Below are 23,739 nucleotides of genomic sequence, written 5' to 3'. Positions count from 1 at the left end.
AGAGAGATGACGACGGTAATGAGCACCCCGTGCTCTACTTGAGCAGAAAACTGAGTTCTAGAGAGAGGGCTTATTGCGCGTCAGAGAAAGAATGCGCTTGCATTGTATGGGCCATTCAAAAATTACAGTGCTATCTTGGAGGGGCCAAATTCACCGTAGAGACGGACCATTGTCCCCTGGCTTGGCTGCAAACTGCGACATCGAAGAACAGTCGCCTTCTTAGGTGGAGCTTGATTTTACAGCAGTACAATTTTGAAATAAGATACAAAAAGGGGAAGTTAAATGGGAATGCGGACGCGCTTAGCCGCTCTTTCTAAGCGGTCCGAGATGTTCCTCACCATGTATCCAAATTGATAATCAGGTTTTTTTTTTTTTTCGTGCGCTTGTATATGTGTGACTATGTAAAGCAGCACGTTTGGTTTTCTAGGAATACGTAGGTCCTAACGTCTTGAGAGTGGGCTTTTCTCGAACAACAATGGCAGTTTTCTTTTAACCTGGTCTCTTCAGACGGGAGCCGAGTGCTTGTTTGGACATGTGGTTGAGTTTCAGACAGCTCGAGCAATTTGGCCTACAACAATCAAGACAACGCGACAAGCAACAGCGAGCTTCAAGCGTTCACGTGCAGGCCATTAAGTCGTCTCTTCATGCAGCAGCTGCGGCTGCTGCCCTCCGAGTCTCTTCTGGCGGGGGAGGAGGCTGTTACGACCGTGCATCCGCATTTGCGCGCTCTATTGTTCGCCTGTGGGCATGGAAAAGTTTTGTGAATACGTGGTGATGGTCCTATGGCTCTAAGTGAGCCTGTTTCCAGGAATCCTGTTTTGTAAGCCTGTTTTGCTTTGTGGACAACCTGCAAATGCCAAATTGACCCTGGCAAGAGAACGTCTGGAAAAAACACAAAGAAACGTCCCCCTGCGGGAAATAGCAGGAAGTGCTTTCTTTTGTTCACCCTTCCAGTCGAGAAGGGCTACCCTCCAGTGATGAATGCCTCCTATCCAAAGGAGACGACAGAGTGACATGTCCGCTGACGTGCAGGACAAGAAAGGAGCATGACTCATACGGCCATTAAGTGATTTCCTGGGAATGCAGGAAAGATTTGCAATTGTCGAAAACGGACAATGCTGGGAGCGGATGCGGCGCCACGTGCACTCGGGTTTCTGAGAAGTAAAACCCCTTGTCAGAACCAGCCTGTGGTTTCTTTGCTGAAGAATAGAAATGTACCTCCTCTCCTCGCCGTTCCCAAGCTTTTCCCGCCAACAAGTGATCACGCCCAACGAATGAATGCCGGACCAGTCAGTGCTTCAGACCATCAGTGCAGTGATGTGTTCGATTGGATGCCGATACCTGAGGGGCGTGCCCTGGATTTGGTTGGTCAGCATCTTCAGAGAGGGGCTGGACATAGGGGGTTTTTAAGGACGCTGCAGAGCACGAAATGTCGCTCTGGGCCCTGGGTAAACGGCTCATCCAGTCGCTTCTCGCTATGAACTCTTAACGCTTGCCATTTTGCTGATGTACCCTTCTTTTTCGTGTAAATATTGTAAATAAGTTTTCTCAAAGTGCCATTAAACCTGCTTGTACATATTTTACCAACTTCGAAGATTCAGTCCTTCTTCAACCCGAGTCTCTGCACGCTACCAAGTGAAGGCCGGGTCGCCATAGCCCCAGCGTCACGACAACTCGGGGCCAATAGGCTCCAGCACAGTTCCTCCTCACTCCCGTCATCCTGTACGCACAACATCACGCGTGCACATTCCAGAGTTCAAATCCGCCGCCGTGGTCACGTACGTCCTTGCCGGACAGCCCGAGTCCCGTGGGAATGAGCTTCCTGGCCTCCGCGGCTCCTTTATACAAAAGCCCAGCGCTCGCACACACACAAACACACACCTTCACACACCGTGGATGATCTGTGGTTCGGAATAGTGCTGCTCGCCTTGCCGACGCGGGACATCCGGAGTAGTCTTGTGGGCGGCGTTGCGTCGGCGACTTGAAATCCGCACCAGCCAGGCAATCCGCGATCCAGGGTCACGGGAAATTAACGAAAAGTCACGCACCGCGCTCCGGCTCTCAAGTGCACGCCCCGCCGCTGCGCTCTCGACGAGCAGGCGCCAGTCCAGAAGCCGACGGTGTGGTATGTCGCGTTGATGAGCACAACAAATCCCTAATCTCTGGACTTGCGTCTCTCATCTCTCACGTAATCTTAAGAATACAGTTGTCAGCTGCAAGACCACTTGGCATCGACACAAAGCCGCACCTTAAGCAAGCCGTACGTACGAACGTGCCTGTGTGGCCTTGTAGCGTGTATGACTGGAGATCCAAGAGTGCCAGTTTCGGCCATGTCATGTGGTCTAGTGACGACACACCATCCACCCACCAGTCATCATCAGCCTGACTATACCCACCAGTCAGCACCTGGCCATGTCAGCTGCCAGAGATAGGCTCGCGATTCTTCGCTTAAGCCGACAACGCCGACGCTTCATCTTCTGCAGAACGGGACATTAACGTTGTCCCATTAGAGCAAGGTTTACCTCACCCTTTGTCGGTTTGGTTTGTGGGGTTTAGCGTCCCAAAGCTATTCAAGCTGTGAGAGACGCCGTGGTGGAGGGATCCGGAAATTTCAACCCCCTGGGATTCCTCAACGTGCACCGACATCGCACTGACATCGCATAGCACACGGGCGCCTTGCTTTTCGCCTCTATCGAAGAGCGGCCGCCGCGGCTGGGATTCGATGCCTGCATCCTTTGGCACAGTAGTCGAGCGCCCTAACTACTGCCCCACCACTGAGGGGCAAACGGGGCCCTATGATGCTATTGCGTTAAAATAAACAGGACTGAAAGAATGCGTATTTTGCTACCACACGCAAGCTCATACAAAGCGCGCCGACTTGTAATGAACGCTTCAAAACGACGAGCAGAAACTGGGTCGAAACTAGGACGCTGTTCTTAGGTGCTGGTATAAAAGGCGTCGCAAACCGCGCTGTACACCGAACAAGAAACGCCATTTAGTAGGTTGTTTCCCTTTTGGTGAAAGCTCCCATTTCAAAGGTCTCTCGCCTAGAGCGCATTCTGGCCAAGAAAAATGCCTGTTTGCGAAGATTAGAGCTGGGAAAGACGCGCTGGAGAGCGGGGTTGATGAGAATAGGGCAGCTTAATAAGAATTGATTTCCTCTCCCCCCCCCCCCCCCCTCGCGCACAAACTATGACTATACTATAATTTGGGTAAATGTGGTACACGCGCGAATCTAGTTTCGGTTTAATTAGCGGATTCAAAAAGACGAAAACTAAAAACAGACGCCGATCTTCATAAAAGGGCAGCGGGGGACTCGCAGCATAACGAGTGAGAACGACCGTGGAGTTTAAAGGTCGTTTACATGCCTTTTCCGCTTGTTAGGGAACAGATTGAGCCCTTTTTTGGGCCATAATTATGCGTAACAGGGAGAGGTACACGTATTTCCGCCGTCTAGCCAGATTTCCCGTTGACAGCCATAATAAGAAAAAATTTGCTCATCTTGCGCCAACAATCATTTCCTTTCACATGGGAGGGACCTGTACACATTTAAAGGGGCACTTAGGACAACTCCGTGCGATCAGTGAAAATCGATTGTACGGCTGAGATTAAAATGGTCTTAAAACCAACGTGTCGAGTCTTAACCGTATTTATTGAAAACAACGGGTGTTTTTAAGTTGACGTAGTGCAAGCTCAGAGATACGGGGTTTCGACGCGTGCAGTTCCCCTCCCGGAAAGGGCCGCTAATGGTGCCTAATGTATTTAGCTTTTATTTTGACTTTAACCATAGTTTCTTGCCAATACCTAGAACAGTTGTTTTCGAACTTTTGCTGAAGGAATACCAACGCGCTTTATTGTCAGGTCCCAGGACGTGTACTGTGCGACGTCGGTGTACATTGAATAGCCCTAGCTCGTCAAAATTCTCAGAGCTCCCCCACTACAGTGTCCCTCATAGCCCGAATGACATTATGACGTTAAACAATCATACACCAAACCAAACTTTCAAGGGCTCCTTGTTAAAGGGAGTTAAAATCTTTTCGTGAGCAAAGTCAACCACAGAGTGAATAATTTGCTAAAAAGCGTTTAACTGCGTAGGGTATCAATAGAAGCTCACTAGTTGCCTTTTTTTTTTTTAATTAACATTTGGACAGTCCATGTCAGCGAGGTGTTCGAAGCCGCCGACAAGAGGATTCCACACCACAGTTTCGAAACTAAAAAATCATCACTTTCTAAATCGAGCAAGTTCGGTCTTTTTTCTTCGCGCAATGGCCGCTGATGTGATGCGGTGAGTAATGCGCCCAATTCGAACAGCATGAGCCACGTCATGCACATTTTGCTTCGCGGCTTGGGATGAAATAGCGAATAACACTGAAGGCTGCGTGGTTGTTTTTGTTCAGAGTGACGAAGCAAAAGAAAAGTGTGATACGACATGTATAGTACAGCAAGCAGTTCAAATTTGGCCCCGTAATCACTGCAACAGGTCATCAGCAGACGTGCCATTTCCAGCAAGCTCCCCGCACGTTTAATGCGTCCATTTTCGATTTTATGGCGTAAAAAGCGCCAGATTTCATTCGGCTACTGGACTTTCCCCTGAACGAGAAGAAAATAGTAGCAGCACGACTCCCCATCACCACAGCCTCTTTCGGAAGGAGATTGCAATCATGTCACGGCAGTTTTTCTCTCAGATCACAGAGCCATGGCGTCAGTAGACTGAGCTGGGACCCAGGAAAATGTACACAATTTTCTCAGAAACATATGCTTCCTAAATAAATTGGTTCACAGGAAGGGAAAGGCGCAGTAACTGTCACACTTGCTCTGTGGACACCCGAACCGCGCCGTAAGGGAAGGGAGGAAGGTGGGAATGAAAGTGGAAAGAGAGAAAGAGGAGCCGTGGTGGAGGGCTACGGAGTAATTTCGACCACCTGGGGATCTTTAACGTGCGCTGACATCGCACAGCACACGACGCCTCTTCGTTTCGCCTCCATCGAAACGCAGCCGCCGTGGTCGGGTTCGAACCCGGGAACTCCGGCACAGTAGTCGGGCGTCTTACCACTGCACCACCCCGGCGGGGCAAACATATGCTTCCTTTTGTGCCGAAAAAACAACGCAGCCCCAAATTGATCTTTACTCTTTAAAAGAAAAGATTGCTGTCATTTTCAATGTGTCTGCGAAATTCAAGCATTGCACACTGAATTCAGATATTCAGTATCGGCTCCAAATGCGCATCCCATAATTCTACGAAGTCAAGTGCGCCCCAAAGAAAGCCAATTGGCAATAATAAAGATTTTTTTTTGCGCGTTGCCGAGAGACGGCCGCAAAGCTCGCCGAATGCCTTCAGGGGTAAAAAGAAATTGCGAATACCACAGGCGTCGCAAGTTGTCGGTCTCCGCAGTGACCGTACGCCAGCTGGTTGTCCAATGGAAATTAGCGCGCTAAACTAGCGAGATAACCTGCATACCATAAGGTCTGCTTCTGCAGGGCCGAATAGCTCGCTGCCGCTCAGGCATCGTTTAACAACGCGCCATCAGGACCGGTCCAACAAGGACGATAAATGAATTCCCGCTTCCGGACGCCACGCCTTCCACCCCGCATAGCGGGCAAAACAAAAGAATGCACACACATAGAAAGCAGGCAATACAAGCAGGCAACGCGGGCACGATTTGCATGCGAGGCTGGACGGGGCGTACTCTCGCAGCAAGGGGACAGGGTTAGGCATGTGCGCGCGCGCATAGTGCGACGTAGCGCGCAGCCCGTGCTGCCAATGCGGCGCCGACCTCGACAAAGTCTCTGACCCACGCAACAACTCCGCTCAGCGATTTTTCAAACGCGCATCCCTGCGCCAAGGTGTAGGCTGCACCCGTGTAACGTGCGCGCCGCTAGTCGGCCGGTCGTTCACGAATTGGAAGGTAAAAGTTGTTTGGCACCGGACGCGAGAAGTCTTGGCGCTATCTTCGGATGGAACCTCTCTAAATACGTTCGTGGTCGTGTGCCGTTGCCAGACAATACAGAGCGGAAGCGCATACAGAAGTTGAGAGCACGTGCCCCTGAAACATACTGTGAAATTCTAATCTTATCTCTGACTGTCTTAGATGCGGTTTGCAACCTTTAATGCGCGGCGGCGTTTCAAGTGCCCAAGCACGGTCGGTCATGAGTACGAAACGCTCTTGCTTATAAGCGCAGCTATGAAATAAAAATTGGTTCACAAGAAGGGAAAGGCGCAGTAACTGTCACACTTGCTCTGTGGACACCCGAACCGCGCCGTAAGGGAAGGGAGGAAGGTGGGAATGAAAGTGGAAAGAGAGAAAGGGGAGCCGTAGTGGAGGGCTACGGAGTAATTTCGACCACCTGGGGATCTTTAACGTGCGCTGACATCGCACAGCACACGACGCCTCTTCGTTTCGCCTCCATCGAAACGCAGCCGCCGCGGTCGGGTTCGAACCCGGGAACTCCGGCACAGTAGTCGGGCGTCTTACCACTGCACCACCCCGGCGGGGCCAGCTATGAAATGCCACAACTCAATTAGAGCTTCCAAAGCGCATCCTGGACCTCGTTCTGTGATATAATGCTCGCAAGCTTTGCTGGGGATGAGCAAAACAATGAATGGCGGGAGGACTGGTAGCCCCTGCCGCATACAGTCAAAGCCATCGTGACTGGCATCAAAATTTGATTAAGGAAACGATTATACCACCTTCCCACAGTAAGGAAAGTGGCGACAGACGGGTCTCGATCAAAATGGGCAGTCAAAGAGCCTCCGCTTAACATTGCGGACTCAGTGCGCTACTGAAGCATGCAGAAAGGCGTGCCATCTTTTGAGCCGAGACCCGGCCTCACGCTAATTATTTTATTAATTTTTCGTTCAAGCTGCTGAAACGCATGGATCGAAACAATCGGAAGACAAATACGAAGCTCAAACGGAAACGTCAAGTACGACTACATGTTGAATTCTTCGCGAATAAACTGCGCGACTGGCGATTGTGTCAGATCTCGATGCTGTGAATGAGCCAAGTACGGAAAGAAAAAGCATACTTTACTCACCAAAAAATGCCAACATAACCACAGCAGCCACCAAGACCTGGAGCGAATTGGAGACGCGAGGAACTGAAGTTCCGGGAAATCTGGACACCGCCGTGACTCGAAGCAAGCTGTCGGCCACCATCGTGGCGTGTTCGGCGACGAACGTACTACGCTCACAACATCCAGCACGGACTGTCGGGTTTCGGCGCGGAGTCATCGAACCACCACTGCACTCCGAAGACCGCGCAATTCAGGCATGTGCGCGCGCGAGAACCGACGACTCATTCGGCGATGCGAGCAGCAAAGGCACCCGGAACGCTGCACGGGCGAGCGTCGAAAGGATTATAACGGCGACACATAGGAGGAGGAGGAGGGAGCGCACGTAGTGCATCGCTTCTCCCTCAATGGCGCTCCTTTGTGCCCTTTCCAGATTGGAGGGACTTCTCGAGCGCGCCCGGCAGCGCACACTTTCCACTGGACAGCGCAGCCCTCTTTGGCGCCGATCCACCCCCCCCCCCCCCCTGCCCTGTCCCCCTCCCGCATTTTCAACCCTCTTCAACGCTTCCCTCGCGGTGCGTACCAAGCATTCACCTGAAGTAAAGCGAGAGTTATACAGCGCGCCTTTCCTTTGTTGCTAATCTCCTCCTCCAGCAGCGCACACGGCTAACGAGTAATTAAATTAAGGACACCCGCCTGCTAATTATTCCAGACCAGCACCTCTGAATTTCTCCACGCTCCCCTCACGGTGTTCGGGTGCACATTGAAATTTACCCCTTCCATTCCTAAATATTTTTTCATTCTTCATTCAATTCAATAGGTGTACAACACACTGACACAGGGTAGCCGCGATTAAGCGCGAGAGTCAGAAGGCGAGACTAAGTCGAGTCAAACGGACATCAACGGTTATGAAAAGCGCTTGTTTAGCCTGCCTGCAGCACATGCCATTTGCGGCGATGCTCTCGCAACAGGGATGAAATTCCCAGAGCGGCGGTTATACGGGCGGAGCATGCGATCAGGACGTGACATGGTACGAGTGCTGAGGCAATTCGAAATATCCCAGAGCATGCAGTCTCTAAAAGCACTACTTTGCATTTCACAGAACATATGCAAAGGCTGGGCTTCGACCAGTCTATCCACGCACGCGCGAATAACACCAGAGCATTATGCAAGCGCGGTAAGAGCAGCGCACACTACGCACTCAAAGTTCACCCAACAAGCACTGGACAGCGACACAGAGACTGCACGTCCAAAATATTCTTGCGCGTGGTAAAGGGCACAGCCACCATCCGTCAAAAACGAATAGGGGCTCTACATACACTTCAGAGCCCAAAGCACAGCTGGCCGAAGGATCGACGCCACCTTTGGAACGCGAAGCCCACCAGCTAGCTCGCGCAAGAAAAGAAAAACTACTACAAGCACTCCTGAATGGGCCGACATACACGCAAGACACGAGCTGGCGGCATCCCCCGTGTCAAGGCCGGGCGTTTCGTTTCGAGCCTGGCGCAGGCGGGAGACTTCAAAAATGGGGCCGAGTCCTGGCAAGCTGCCGCCGATGTACGCGCCCGGGACAAACACGAGCAGCCTCGATATCATAGCAGACAGCGCTTCAATCAGGTGGCGCAAGACAAGTGGATGAGGGGTGCCTCGGCTGAGTGCCTTTGTTTTGGTTGCCTTTGCGGCGGCCCGCGGCGCCAGAAATAAATCACTTGAGCTGTTAGGGATGCCTTGAGCAACAGAGGCCACGTCTGTCGCTGCTTCACATTACGGGTAACCACACGAAGCCGCGATGAACGAAACTCGAGGCCTTCCTGTGGTCCTGGGCTAACGCGTTGTCTTACCTAGCCGTTAGTTATGTACACATAGAAACCGTATTTTAAGGATTTCTACTGCGGGTCGTGCATTTAGACGAAACGCATTTATACGAAACTGGGAAGCCCCGTGGGAAGCATCTCGCACACAGCGCTTCTGGAAGTGTGCTGTAGCAGTGCCACGAAGCCATGCCGTGGCATTCAAACTGCTCGAACTACTCCTGAACTGAAAAAATAAAAGCGCGCATAAGTAGGATCGACTTACTGCTGGAGGAAAGTTTGTTCGTCGTAATATAAGCTTCCTCGCCTAGCGAGAAACGCCAGGAGAGGACAAACACCAGAAAACAGGTGGCTGAAAGGGCGGCCAGTCTAATGGCCTAGCACTTAATTTCATTAACCCAGAGCACTAGAGAGAACACATCCTGCCCAACATACCATCGCAGCGTCAGAGGCAGATATGCTGCCGACAGGTTACGTGTGGCTAGGTAAAGTTTGAATAGCCGCTTCTCAATGTGAATAGAGTTTATAGAGCACAGCCTATGGCTAGAAAACCAACACATTTCATCAACCAGCTCACACTAGTATTCAGCAGTGTCGGTAAATAGTCCCCCGCATACTGGCCCCCTATTGTGATGTAGTGTTTTGACCCTTCATGCATCACTGTCACGGATCACCCGCATGACCCGGAATCGATATTCACTGCCTCGAATTTTTTTTTTTATTTGCCTTTCTTCATGCAACATTCACTGGGTGTCAGCACTGGCACTGGGCATTGCGAAAGTACTGCAGGAACCTGCTAGCTCCAGCAGTACTCGCTCGAACTTGCAACTCGAGGTTTGCAACTGCCGTATGAAGCGAAGGAAGGCGGAATTAGGGGGAATCGCAGCGCTGCGGCACGCAGCGCCAACCTTGGCCCAGGAGGCTTCCCACGGCCAAGTATGCGTAGTGGGCGAGAGGAGCGCTGAGCTCGCGGTCACAGAGCGACGAAGATGTGCCGCGGAGGTCACCCAGCTAGGCCCGCAAGGGCGCGCTAGGCGCGCCTTCTACTACCGCCGCCTCCGCGCGTGCTGCCGAGACATTCGACGCGGCAGAAGCTGTTTCGGTACGCGCGTCAGCTTGCTAGGTGACATGCCCGGATATAGGTGCCGAGTGCAGTCGTGTAACTAGCGACGTCAGCCGGCGCAAAAAGACTTTCGTAGGCGACCTTTATGACAATATTGCATGACGCGTCTGTTAGTACTTTGCTGGGCGTGTCAGACGAACGAAGAGATAACGACAAGCAGAAATAAACACTCTGTAAGCATTCGTGAGCGCGTTCTCTTATATCGGCACGCCATCAGTAGGAAGAACATGTTTTGTTGAGGCTGCTGTAAGTGCTGCCATACTGTCAATGCGAACGAGAAGAGGTAATACAACCCTGCCTGTCTACGCTAAAGGATGTAGAGAACGCGCGACTACAGAGACTATGACAGAAGAGCTTAATGTTTTAGTTTAAATATAAGGCATGCAGCCTAGACCACTGCTTCTAAAACCATGGCCTGCAATTGCTTCCACCGGTGACCAGAGTAAAGTGTTTTTTTTTTTTTCCTCAGGAATTTCAGTCTTGACGGATTCAAAGGATATAAAATAATGCGTGATAATATTTAAGAGCGACGTCATACAAAAACCCGCCCGCACGTACTTAGACTAAACGCATTATCCGGTTCCAGAGTGCTTAACTAGCAAAGCAGATTCATTTACAGCTGACGCTGGGATGTGGCGCGTTTTGCATAAAAAAATGAAAAGATATATAAGCTTAGATCGCCCCGCACGAACACGTAGAGAGCAACGCCCGCCGCTGTTGCAATTTAGAAAGAATGCGCGCGCACACACGCGCGCATGTATACGTTTTTGCTACGCGATCTCTCCATGCCACTACCGGCCAAAGTTGTGGGGGAACAACGGATTATATACAGACATAAGACGAACTGTGCACAGGCATTATTTCCCCGCTCACAAAAACGTTATTTGCAGCACATTCGGTATCCTTGGAACAAATCAAGACGGAGGTCATGTCGCTTGTGTTAGCGTAACTAAAGCTGTGTAGTGTGAAAGCAGCGTCCGTTAGCTGAACAGCACTGAAAGGTGGCAACGGGTTAGTAGGATACAAGTAAAAGACGCAGCAACGAACACCAGTCAAAGCGGGCCATCCAGCTAACCGTCTAGCGTGAAGTTTCAGGTGGTGGAAGTTTCATTCTTGAAATGCGTACCACTACAGTAAACTGGGCTGAAGGAAAAAACTGCAGCGACTATACCTGAAAACCTGTGCCACACCTACGACTTCGTCGGAAGGCGACCACTTTCTCTCTACAAAGGTTTGGTTTGGTTTGTGGGGTTTAACTTCCCAAAGCGACTCAGGCTATGAGAGACGCCGTAGTGGAGAACTCCGGAAATTTCGACCACCGAAACCAGCCTAAGTTTAATCGTGAACAGGAAATCTACTGAACAGACTTCTAGGCACTCGATCGAGCTCATGTTTTGACTAGGGGTTGAATAAGGTTGAACGAAAACCAGCCGTTCCTTTCTATGCTGGATCACACTGCACATACTCCGCGACACAAAAGCAGCTCGGAAATCGCGTCGCCCCTTGGCACAGAAGAGCCTGCCGGAAACTCACCCCATACGCGTTGAGGAGGTCATTGAACTTGGCATTGGTTGAGGGCGGCTGCAGGCGGCACAAAAGCAAACACTGAATCGCGCGACGGACCCGGAAAAAAGAAGGATTGAGCGATACGTGACCGTCTCTGCAGACGGCCAACGGCGGCCGGGAAAAAAAAAAAGGCCGGAGAGAAGGCTGCGCGAATGTGACGTATGGCCCGTAAATGGGCCGGCCGGAGGCGACGGAGAAAGGACGCGGCGCCAGGGGCGAGGATTCATTGACAGTCGTGAATCCTCGGCCGCACGCGAGAAGAAGCTCAAGGGGATGAGGAGGAAGGGGGTGGAGGCAAACGCACGAAGAATGATCCGGACCGGAGTTCAGTTGCTGGCTGATGCCCTCCACCCTTCCATCCAATGTTCGTTCGGAGGGTTCAATTGGAGCGAGCCCGTAAAGGGGGGGGGGGGGGGGGGGGGGGGGCGTAAACGGTGCGATCCATGAAGCAGGACGCGATGAAAGGTTCGCGGAAATGAAAGGGTTGCAAGAAAGAAAAGTGTTGCATTTAGTGCGCTTGCAGCGCATCCTATGGGCCTGCAGTCAACAAAGCGAATCGAATACGAACACTTCAGTGCTTGTTTATTTTTTGTCGTTTGTAGCGCGATTCTATCAGCCCCTGGAGGTCCTGCTTCTTGTTCACATATCTGTCCATGAAGCAAACCCCATAACAGGCTTTCAGAGCGAATGAGCCAAATCCGCCGAATTAAAAAACAAAAACAAAAAAAGCGTGCCTCGCCTTAGCGTGCATAGAAGAAAACGGACGGATGGAAAGGTTTCCGGAACTAAAGGTTCATCAGGCCAAAACGTGAAGCCCACATGGCTCGGATTCGAAAGCGAGACATTATCAATGCGAAGTCGCTGGAACGCCTTCGACCGGTAGACGTGACCCATCATAGATAGAGCGAGCGAGAAAACTGAAAACAATGAAGCATCGCACAGGCGCAGAGCAACTTTTAATCCTCTTTTCGTCGTGAAAAAGTGCGGCTCCCGTGAATAAACAAATTCCTCCTTGTCGCATCACACGCCTCCGCTGACAAGAGATGAACACAAGCAAAATACCGAACATTTCACGACGCGGAAGCCGAGCTCAGATTCAGATGCACTCTCAATCTCGGTAAAGGGAAGGACGCTCGTGGGTCTGCGAGGGAGGGAACTCTGAAGGCGTTTGCGTGAATGGCCCGGGAAGACATTTTCCACTCGAAGCCCCTTTGCAAAGTACGTTATCCACGCTCGCCGAAAAAAGTCAGGAGTGAGCGAGCCCGACTGGGCAGTTCGGAGCGGTGGCGAGCCGTTTCGGGGAAGACGTTGCGAGAAGGCGTTGATGCGCTAGCTGGGGATGACAAAGTGAGACGTCGTCTTTCGTCAGGAGCGTGGTAGCGTGCGTATAACGCACGCGTACACAGGAAATTCCCAGACGGTTCTTCCCTACCTTCCGGTCTTCGTTGAATTCCTTTTTCTCTTCATTTATACACACACAAATATCGAATGCACACCGGCAAGCTCCGGTGAAAAGATGAGATCGGAAGCGAGGATGCTTATACCGCTCGAAACGGATACACGGGCGAACATACACTCGGACTGCAATAGCTACTTGCCCACATTTTCGAGAACAGTGCAAAGGACGTACAAATAAAGAAAAAAAGCCCTGGCTTACCACTGAACAGCGCGTGCCATTCATGCGCTCTTGAAAAACTTAAAGATCAACGCTTCGAGCGGTTGCGGTGCTTTGCGGAAAGGGTGCAACCTGCCGCCTTTCTATGCGACGGTCGATGCTGTGCTCTTTTCTTTTCTACGCTAGAATAAGGAGACTTCACGGGAAACGGAAATGGAGGAAACGCGCGCTGCAACCATTTCGGGGCATAAGAAAAACGCAAGGCAAGCGGTTCGCACGTGTGCTGATGTCGGGCCGTTCGCCATCTGGTTGAGCGGATTTTTATGGGAAACTCAGGGCGTCGCTACGATGAGTCGGTCTGCGGCGCTGAGGCGACCTCTGTGCCATCGCCAGAGAAGCAACGGTGTGCGAGTCAGAAGCCAGTGCGTACCTTTAATGTATAACGCGATAGTGTGCATGTTAGACTTTTTTCGAAGAAAGTACTCATGACAATCCGTTACCTAGAAGATAAACGCGTCAGACTTCTTTCTGCCATTGAAGCAACTTCACAGCATAAGTCAGATGTCTAACCGCAAAGGGATGAAATAGCCCTAGAGCAGTATGTATGCTTACATATATAGGCCCCCCAGAACGCGCAAACTTATTTCACCGATCGTTAGCGCGTTGTATATCCAGTAAGCAGAACAAACGTTAATGTGTTTCACCAATTGTCAACGGGCCCAAGTGCACCGAATTGAAGGCAGCGCTAAAACATAGTGAAAGCGCTCCCCTAAATGACCGATGCAAATGTCATCTGGTTTTGTTACTACTTTCCTACTACTTCCGCAAGCAACAACGTTAAGGCTACCGTCAACGTACAGTGGCAGACAATAGTATGGAAGGCGCTAAAACTTCTATTTACATCGATCAGCGCGAAACAAGTGTTTGCTGCCTTCATGTGCAAGAGGTTTTCGCTAGAGTACGTGTCAAAACATTGAGCCGCCGAAACGTGTCCAGTATTCTGTTCGCGACTGTATGTACAGGGTCGTCCACTTCTAGCTAGAACACGGTCACTGCTTTTAAAGCAACATTGTATCTGACGCAGGCAGATATCGATGCAAAGCGATGCAAGCACACAGAGACACGGATGTGCTGCTTCACATGGCCAGCCACTTTAGATTACTGCGTGGCCGGGTCGGATGCAATGACACCTTGAAAGCAGTGACCGTGTTCTAGCTAGAAGTGGACGAGGCTGTACATGCCAAACACTTGCTTCGACAGGATTCGTTTTAGTTTTGCGTTCATCACTCGGCACCACTGATGAGTGCATGTCTCTCAAACTCCTTCCAGCTCCCATCTCATTCGTCGTTAATATTCCCACGAAAAGATTCTTCGCGCTATACGCCAAAGTGTATTCCGGAGTCGACAAGCTGTTATGGTTATACACAAACTCATTTTTACAGGCCAACCACACCACCTCATCCACTTCAAACAAAGCTGACTACGGTACTGCGCTTGCAGCAACGTCAGACTGACTTCGTGAGGCTTAAGCGGAAGCACTGAGCGAATTACGCGCGGCCACTTGGCGCAACAGTCGTCTCCATATCGCCTCTGTTTTAGTTCTTACTGATCCGGATTTCGTTCGTAAGAGAAGGAAGAATGGCAAAGCGGAAATGAAGAATGACTAGCTCTCCAAAATCCCACTCGCCGGTGGAAGGAGGATCCCGCATTCCCTCGGGTATGCCATTCATTTTCTCTACAGCTTCCCCATTTTGATGCGTATCCGGGAGAGACTTGAGGGCAGCGATGTTCGCTCCCCACGTCCACCGAGCACAGCTTCCCCATTTTGATGCGTATCCGGGAGAGACTTGAGGGCAGCGATGTTCGCTCCCCACGTCCAACGAGCCGCGCCTCGGACGTGACTGCATACAGTAACGAACTCGAGCTGCTCTCCGACATTGGCATTCAGCGCCGCTGTCGGGGCACTCGGTCAATGTGTTGGCCAGCACGGGAGTACAGTAGGAATGCCCAAGCAAGCCTCCTCTTTCTCGCTGGCCAAAGCCACAGCCGGTGTCGGTGATACTGAGGCGCCAAATAGACATTCGTGCCGCGAATGCGAGTGTGTTTTGTAGGAGAAATGGAATACTGGAGATTGCAGAGGCTTCCCTCGTAACGCGTTGCTATCCAAGCCTTGCGAGCGGAAATAACCGACTGCTGCTACACGCACCCCTGGATACTAGGCCACCTCAAGTGCCCTGTGAGATATTCAACGAATCTCAAAGCAGCTGAGAAAGCTGACGGTATTTAAGTTGCCTGGTAATGTTAACTTTGCGTATTCATGAAGCGCCTCATCGTCCCCTTGCCCCTATCATATCCGAATACTAGACGCCTCTTGGAAAAATAAAACCTCCGGAGCGCCACGTCAGCCCGCCTAGACGAAAAACAAAAATTGTATATGCGCACAACTTTTAATACGAAGCCAAAATCGATGGTTGCGAAGGGTAAGAAACTGGATGCCAAGGGAATTAAGCCCCGCTTTAACTACGCCTTACGAACGTGCCTGCGTGACCCAGGTACAGCGTACAAGGATCCTGAAAGCCTGGATTCTGACGTCACTTCCATCTTAATGGAGGGGAGAATCTGAACCGCCTAGACCCAGTGAAGTAATGTCTTCGCACTAGAATCAGTCCCAGTGTCTCATGCATACAGGCATGCATGCATGCATGCATGATTTCTGTCCAAGGTCGCTAAGCTTTACAGTTTTCGTGTTAACTATAGCTCGTTAATAGTTGGTTCTGGGGCTGAAATTCACACCAGCCTAAGAACCGGGCTAGCTACGTAGCAGAGAGGAGTTTACCTCTTCCAAACTAAGAATCAGATTATACTTTGACACGTTCGCACAGCTACCCACACTAAGACAGAATGGAATCATTTTCGCGCAGAGGAATCCGAACCAGCGCGTCCTGTGTCGTCTCCCTGCCTCCGTGCTGTCATTTCCGCGGTTTTAATTTCACGATGTCGGACCAAACTGGCCTACAGCCAGGCTCTTAAGTTACGCCTTTTTGCCCAGGCCATGTTTCTATCGTTTATTTTTCTTGGGGCGGGTTCATCGACACGCCCGGGCTGGGCGGTCTCTCGAGCACATGTGTTCAGCACCGGGCCAGTTCCTTCAGCGCAGAAAGCAACGAATGCAAACCCAGAAAGTAAACGCAGTTGAACCGGGCACACTTGATAAAACGGGTTGCAAACAAAACAAACAGGAGGACCGGTTGGCTGCGTGCCTATGCCTGCATGTGCAGCACCCGTTGCGGATATTTAGCATCCCCTCAGCAGTCTGCACGTCAAGAGCTACAAAGACTCAAGCGTTCAGTGTCGCGGCACCCTATGAAGGGTAGCGTCGGCTGTGCGCATTGTATGTTGGTGGCCTCTAATACTTGACACTACATCTTTTGAACCACGACGGTCAGTCGATCGGTAGTAATTTATCTTACTATTGTTATCGATCACACATTGAAAACTTTCGCAGTTACCCTTCACTGAGTGTCGACTAATAAACAATCTCGAACCTCCGATGTGTGAAGATGCATGTCTGTACTTACAGTAGTGTAGCTTTAGCTACAAAACTGAAGTTTTCAAGCCGATGGCGTGGCACTGCAGAAGACGAAGAAAAGAAAAGAGAAAGAAGAGGGAGAAGAAGTAAAAGAAGAAGTAGGGGAAATATGAAGAAGAAGATAGATAACCCGGTAGTTGGTAGAGGCGAACAGCGAGTTGTTAGGACAGAAGGTTCGTTCTAACGTTGTGACGGCGGCACATTAAATCCAGGTGTCCGCAGAAATATTCGCTGCAACACTCAAAGCTTTCGCTCTATCAATAGGTTCAAGGCATGCTTAAACCCCGAGATTTTTGACAGTTACAAATAAGCTTGACGTTAACTACACGAAGTGCACCGGTTTCAAGGACTTCAAGCTTGACTCAGTCTTTAATGCATGGCCCTGGGACTACCACCTCCGCACTCAAATGCAGATGCTATATACTAGCTATATATGCAACTCTCCTTGCTTCTCACTCCGTCACTGTGTGAGCATATGGTCATACATGACATGACCTAAGCGGTACGTACCACGCACGACCACCGGGGCGCTGGGCTAGTACGACAGATCGTGGTCGTGCCCCTCTAATTTCTCCCACACTGCAAGGTGGCCACTGAGTAGTTTTATGGTTATCCTTTTACTTATCAGCCAGGCCACAGCTGCCACAAACCCGACCAGAGATTGACAAGCTGACAGCAGCATCAATTACGTGCCTGCCTTACAGACGGCATCGCACCTGTAGCAAACGTTTGAACATTATGCAAGTTTGTCTTCGCCTCCTGCACATTTGCGATGCAGGGAAGGTGCTTGCCGCTGACGAAGGGCGCTAAACAGCGGCATAACGGGCAACCCAGACTGCGCCGCTGCACACGAGGCATGCCCGAAACACTACGGGACTTACAATGCTATCAGCGAATGAAATAGCGCACGACCAGAGTCTGCGAAAGGAGAGTGTCGGTTCTTACCTGGCTCACCGATCTTCTTGACTCCAGGGCCTCCATGGGTGGGAACGTGCGGGGTGTGAACGGTCTTGACGCCGGGTCCGTCGAAAGGCCCGGCGCCGCTGTGAGTAGCCGACGTGATGCCATCAAAGTCCTCGTCGTCGCCCATGCCGTCACCAGATGACTCGAACTCGTCATCGTCAGAGTTACGAGCGTAACGTCGGGTTGTGTACTGGCTCACAGACGACTGCGTCGTGGTTTCCGTCGAGGCGCTGGCACCGACGTCCTCTGGCTTGGTGTCGCCCTTGCTATCCGACCAGAACCAGGCCCTCCGTACGCGCCGTAGGATGGCATTAGCGATCGCAGTCAGCTTGTGGTCCGACACTTCGCGATGCCTCCGAGAAAGCGCTTCGTGGTCCGAAGAGTCCCTCGCATCGTCAAAGGTAATGTCCGGGTCCACCTGCGGAAGCAGAGCGGGCAAATAAGACAAGCCTACCAACGTAGGGCAAAAAAAAGGAAGAAGTCAACTTGAATATATTTGCGGCTCAAATATATTGGCCGACTATTATGATACTCTGTAATACGAAATTTAGGCGCAGCTGCTCAGGTATTTCGGCTTTGCTGTATGGTCAGATAAATAATGAGATATCTGAAATTAAACACTAATCCTCCTTCAGCTGATAGGCTTTTTCTATTTCTTGGTTGTTACAAAAGGAGGTCTGATCTGAGAAGTGGCAGACATATTTCAGGTGCCGGACCAATACCCCGTTCTAAAAGGAGAGGGCGCGAGGCCATCACAGCAGTGGGACCAATCGCCGCGCCTTGTAGACCTGTCGGTAGGCGAGCGGGCGCTACGGGCCGCACGGGCCCGTTTCTCTTCAGCGCACTCATATTTCATTAAGTCATGTCATGCAAACTGAACGCGATCCCTCTCGCCTGCTCTCACCGTACCATCCTCCTTCACTCTCCACATTGCACTTTTTCACTCTCCACCTTGCAGCCTTTCATTCCCACTCTCACGTTGTGCAGTTCCTTGGCTCTTGCCATAAACGTGTTTTTACGAAGCACCACCCTGTGGTCGCGCAATGTTTTCAACTCGCTAAAGGCTTCTGTTTTCGCGATAGTCACCATCCGGGTTTCTCCAGCGTGACAGCCACCTTCCACTGTTGTAACTGGTGAAATGAGCAAGCGCATGCCTTTCTTCTCGCCCGACCCCGAAATGTTGCCCCCTGTTTAACGCCGGTGTACCTTCTGTTGCCCCCTTGTGTGGGCTTGACCTCATAAAGAGTCTTTATGAGGCGAAGCCAATATACAGGAGAAGCGAGCGGTCACTGGTTTTGCGTCGTTCGGTAAAAGGCAGTGTAGCGCGAATAATCCTTTCCTTTTCCATCACGGATTATTCACACCGTTGAGCAACGACTGATGCAGTTGACGCCTATTTACAACAGCGCCAGAGCAAATAACACTCAGCTGCAGCTTTGCTTGCAGGTGAGCGTATAGTAAAACTTACATTCCCTCTTCCCCTTTCTCCCAATGCAAGCTAGCCAACTTTTAACACATCTGTTAAACCTACTTTCCTCTACTTCTTCACTTCCTTTAAACTTTTACTTCGGCTACTTATGGATAACTGTATGCGTAGCTTCGTTTCAATGGAGCGCAAAAAAAAAAAAAAAATCGTATGAAGCTTCCCGGAAATGTTAACGCACAGCGCGTGTCAGTGCATCGCAGCTCGAAGGCAGAGTCGCAGGGCGGCACTCGGTGACATTAAACTTCCTTCAGGGCCATCTATTCCGAGGGCTCGGAAAGCCGGGTGGGGCATCGTCAGAAGCGAAGCAAACGTTTTGTTTTCCCCCGTCGAGCATCGACAGCATTCATTCATAGATGCTGATCTTTAAGGGCATTAAGGTCGCACACGCGTGCACGCGATTTGTGGAAACGGGGGGCGGGGGGGAGGAGGTTAAGGGAGGCTATAGTTTGTGTAGTGCGCGTTAGTGATAAATTGGCACAGGCGCGCTCCCAGAAGGCACTGATTTGCGCACGCGGGCGAGCGAGAGGGCCGTTCAGTTTTTGTTGTTCAACGTCGCCACGCTGGAAGCGCGGCTGTTTATAAAAGGCTTTCAGTCGCGTTCAAAGAACCCCTCGCCCGGGGTACACGCATTCTGGATCAGATAGCTTTGAAAGCTAATCGCCCGTGCCTCGATGCAGTCACGGCGCCACCGAAAAGCGCTTCACAGGGCAGCAGCAGCAACAGCGGTAGTAAACGCGCTCGTACGGCACTCGTCGGGAGCGATACGCTAGTTCAAAAGGCCGAAAGCAGTCCACGGGTTTTCCTTTCTTTTGTTTTTTCTTAGGAACGCTGCAAGTCTCCGTGTCACGTAAAACCTCGCTAACCTCGCCAAGAAATCGTAGCTTAGTGCTACACAAAAAATGAGCCGTCGCAGGTTCAATACTCGTGCTGTGGGGCGGTAATTCATGATAAGGACACGCCCGATCTAGATAATCATTCATGTGCAACTGGTCTGATTCAGGGCTGGTCTCCATTGCAGTTAGTTTAGCAATATTGTTTCTAAGATAGCCGAGCTATATATTATCGCGAAGCCTGAACAAACCTCGCGCACGATATTGTTTCTAAAATAGAGCTATATATTATCGAGAAGCCTGAACAAACCTCGCGCACGGTATGATCAACGTTAGTGTCTTGAGTAACTTCAAATATCCTAAAAACGGTCATCGTAGCTCCGCGATTGGCTGCCAAATGGAGGACTCATTCGAGCGCAGAAAACGTGGGAAGCCGGGGTGCAAGGAGAATTGTAGATGTCCCGGGAGAAGAACGAAGAGATAATTCCGCTTATGAGCCAACAAGACGCGGCGGGCTACAAACAACCCCAGAACAATAACCAGAGTAGGAAGAACTGTGAGGTGGAGAAGAATCTGAAGCGCGGGAGCCATTTTCCTTGTTTCTCGAAAGAATTAAGGAAGATCGGCATGGCGGCGAGATTTCCTCCTCGCAGACAAGCGCAGCGCTGCCACCGAAACAGGCCGGGCATCGAAGCGCCACTGTTATCCACGAAACAACCGCGACGAGCCCAGCGCAACAACGGTCGGTGCGTCTGTCCCCCTTGCCTGAAGTAGCACCGTCATCCCTGAGAAGCGGTAGCAAGAGAGGCATTCATAGACTCACGGTTGTTAGGCAAGTACGTCAAAAAAACTTCCAGATTAACCATGCCCAGAACAGCGTCGTAAGCCCAGTTGCATCCATTGCAACGCAGAGGTTTTCCACTGATCTCTAATTAGTCCTGTTCCATACCAACCATCTTGTCCGGCTAATGCTGCCATCTCAGCTGCCCACCAGAGTTTTTGCCGGGCCCTCCCCACGGGATTCATCTTTTTCGTCCAAGAGGATTGGTTTGCCTGCTTTCCTCTGTATTTCAGCCAACAGGTATAGACAAGTTGATGGAATCCACGCCGGATATTTGGCTCGCATCCGTTAGCTTAGTACAGGAAAGGTTCGCAGTCTAAGATGCCTCTGTATGTAGGCAGCTTTGCCCCTCAATAGTAGCAACTCTAGTGGAAGGAAGTCGAACCAACAGCCCTCTCTACCGTAAAGGCGGCTCATTAAATTTCATTGATCCAGTTTAAATACGAAAAGCGCTACCAGAAAGTAAATTTAGCTTAAGAAAAAATCTGCCTCAGTAGCGTATGCCAGGTGTGACCGTCGTCCCAGTAGAAAAAAAAGTAAATGGAGAGTAATTAGCTGCGTCCATCGCAAAATGCGCGTTCCTCGATGGAGATGACACCGCAAATGCGATCGTATTTAGGTGGCAAGATTTTTGAAAGTCGCTCGCGCGAATAGAATGGGTTGTAGACAAAGCCGACCGGCTCACAGTCCGGACGCAAGCAGAAGTGGGAACAGCAGCGGATTCCGTGCGCGCACAGCTGGTGAAAAGGGGAGAACCACGGCATTGTTTTTCCTCCTTCCGCACCCTCCTCAGCCCCGTTTAACGAAGCGTGGAACCGGGAAAACTAATATGAATGCTTCATTAGAAAGTTTCCCTGAAAAGGTCGACAAAAAAAAAAAAAGTTGTACGCACTCCAGCATCCAGTATGCTATACAGGTGAACAATGAACCGTGAACTATCACGGTCATGTGCCTCGCAAGCGTGCCATAATTTCAACTTTATAGGAAACATGCATAAACGTTATGATAAAAAATTCACAAAAACAGCGTATGTGCCGAATAGAGGAAGATCCGAAGAACAGCTATAATTCAGTATTTACATTACAGCACTACTGCATTGCCTACGATCTGCAAAGTCGATGCTCTCATCCTGCACGGGCAGTGAAGGGAGAAAACAGGCGAGAACAAGCTCATCGCTGCGTGCAGTGGTACAAATTTGCGACCATTGAGCTTTCGCATCGTTAAGCGCATTAGCCTCTGACCGCGGAACCTGGGTGGTTGAAAAGCGGCCACGATGCAATCTTTTAGAGGGAAATAAATGGCCCTCGCAGAGTTGGGTATACGAGTCCTCTCCAGTGGACGCATTCTTTTGGCCATGTCTACTCTGGCTCGGCATCTTGCTCATCTGCTGCAGTTAAAGAAAATCGAAAAAGGCTTCAACGAGTATGCTGTCCCGTTAACGCACTGATAGCGCCTTACCTGTTTGCACGCGTTTTAGTCTCTTTGCTTTTCTAAGCGCACTCCACGAGATAGTTGCCTAATGGATTACACCAAAGACGGTCACGCTCACACAAAAAGTGGGAGACTAAAAGCTCTGGGGTAAAAAAAAATGCCAGGGAAAGCAGAAGTGCAAAATAGCTTAGCGGTTAAATTCTAGTGAGAGCTGCGGTCGGCTATAGCAAGTGCAAGTGCAGTTCGCTTGGCTGTGTGAAGTAACGTTTGTCATGTTCATGCTACTGCTCATGCACACTAACCGGTGACTAAGCTGATATGACGTCACGTCAACTGCTGCCACCTGTAGCGGCTCGGTTACTCTGCGCTGTGACGCCAAACCAGCTGACGCGCGCGTGGCGCAACTACTGCCCCGACTCCTGACGGTGACGCTAGACCGCGCACTGCGCCGACGCTGAAATGCGCCGAAATGTGCACGAGGAGACTCTTCACAAGAGGCTGCTTTCACTGCAGGTATGCTAGCCATTACTGCGGGAGTACATGGTGAGTCGCGTTGGGCATCCACCCCACTGCAGGAGCGAGCTTCCGTCGCCTCCAATGTTCCACGACCTTGTGCTGTTTCCACCACACTCTCATCCGAGTGCTGGTTTCTGACGAAGGCTGCAGGCAGACGCAGAAAACTACAACGTTGACGTTATATACACTCCCGCTTCAAACCTAGCACGCCGTCATAAGGATCGCAAGAGGCCGTGGTGTACGGAACTTTCCACGATCCCGCCCCCTAAGCAGCCCCCTTATACCCTACGGGCCAAGACTATCCGGTGAAACAGATTTCCGGCATCGGATAAGCGTTGGTTTCGAGCTGTGACACGGGGGCAATCTATATGCAGTGCGATCTCCCCGGGGCAAATGACTAAAAATACTGCTCAACTGCAGTCGCGGGCACAAGCGGCAAGAGCCCACACCGCGAGCAGTGGCGTCGATCGGTTCCCGGGAGCCGTGAATTATTCAAAGCCGCCAGCCGTCGTCGCCGCATATGTGACGATGTGGGGCCAAGAACGCGACAGGAAGGCCGCGGCGCGAGGTAAGGGCAGCGATGAACGGGGCAGGTGGTTCGGTGACTTCGCGTGTCGACAAGCATTAGCGCAGCACGGCCGCGCGAACGAGCAAAAAGCCGTGTTTATGGGGCAAAACGACGCCTTGGCAGTAGCAGCGAGTCGGCGCGGTTTAGCGGCGCCTTTGACATCCGCGCCACTGCGTGCGGCTCGGTGTGGTTGCGATTGAGCAAGCGGCCGCAAAGAGACGAAGAAAAAAAAAAAAGAAAGAGCGGGTTGTTTTTCCGGCGGAAAGAGTGGAGAGAAGAGGGCAGGGACGAAGATGTCTGCGGAAGCAATTTGCATGCACAAACTTTACAGCCCGCTAAGGTCGTGAGGGCGTCTACCGCAGATTAAATTATTTCGTTGCCTCGGAGCC

General features: G+C 51.0%; 1 protein-coding gene across 38 annotated transcripts in view; it reads right to left on the bottom strand.

Annotated features, from left to right (window-relative positions):
* Positions 1-23,739, bottom strand: part of trol (terribly reduced optic lobes) — a 331,282-nt gene that overhangs the window by 170,574 nt on the left and 136,969 nt on the right. For 37 of the 38 annotated variants that reach the window (XM_084599338.1, XM_084599340.1, XM_084599355.1 and 34 more), the window contains exon 2: positions 17,661-18,096. In XM_084599338.1, the coding sequence (XP_084455464.1) occupies positions 17,661-18,096 (436 nt within the window). The remainder of the gene's footprint in view (positions 1-17,660; positions 18,097-23,739) is intronic. The other variant, XM_084599339.1, reaches the window with a different exon arrangement.

Source organism: Amblyomma maculatum, chromosome 3 (genome assembly GCF_055883805.1).
Source record: "Amblyomma maculatum isolate TAMU_Amacu chromosome 3, ASM5588380v1, whole genome shotgun sequence".
Classification (NCBI taxonomy): Eukaryota; Metazoa; Arthropoda; class Arachnida; order Ixodida; family Ixodidae; genus Amblyomma; species Amblyomma maculatum.
The sequence above is the reverse complement of the archived record's forward strand: the minus strand, read 5'-3'. Positions and strand labels throughout refer to the sequence as shown.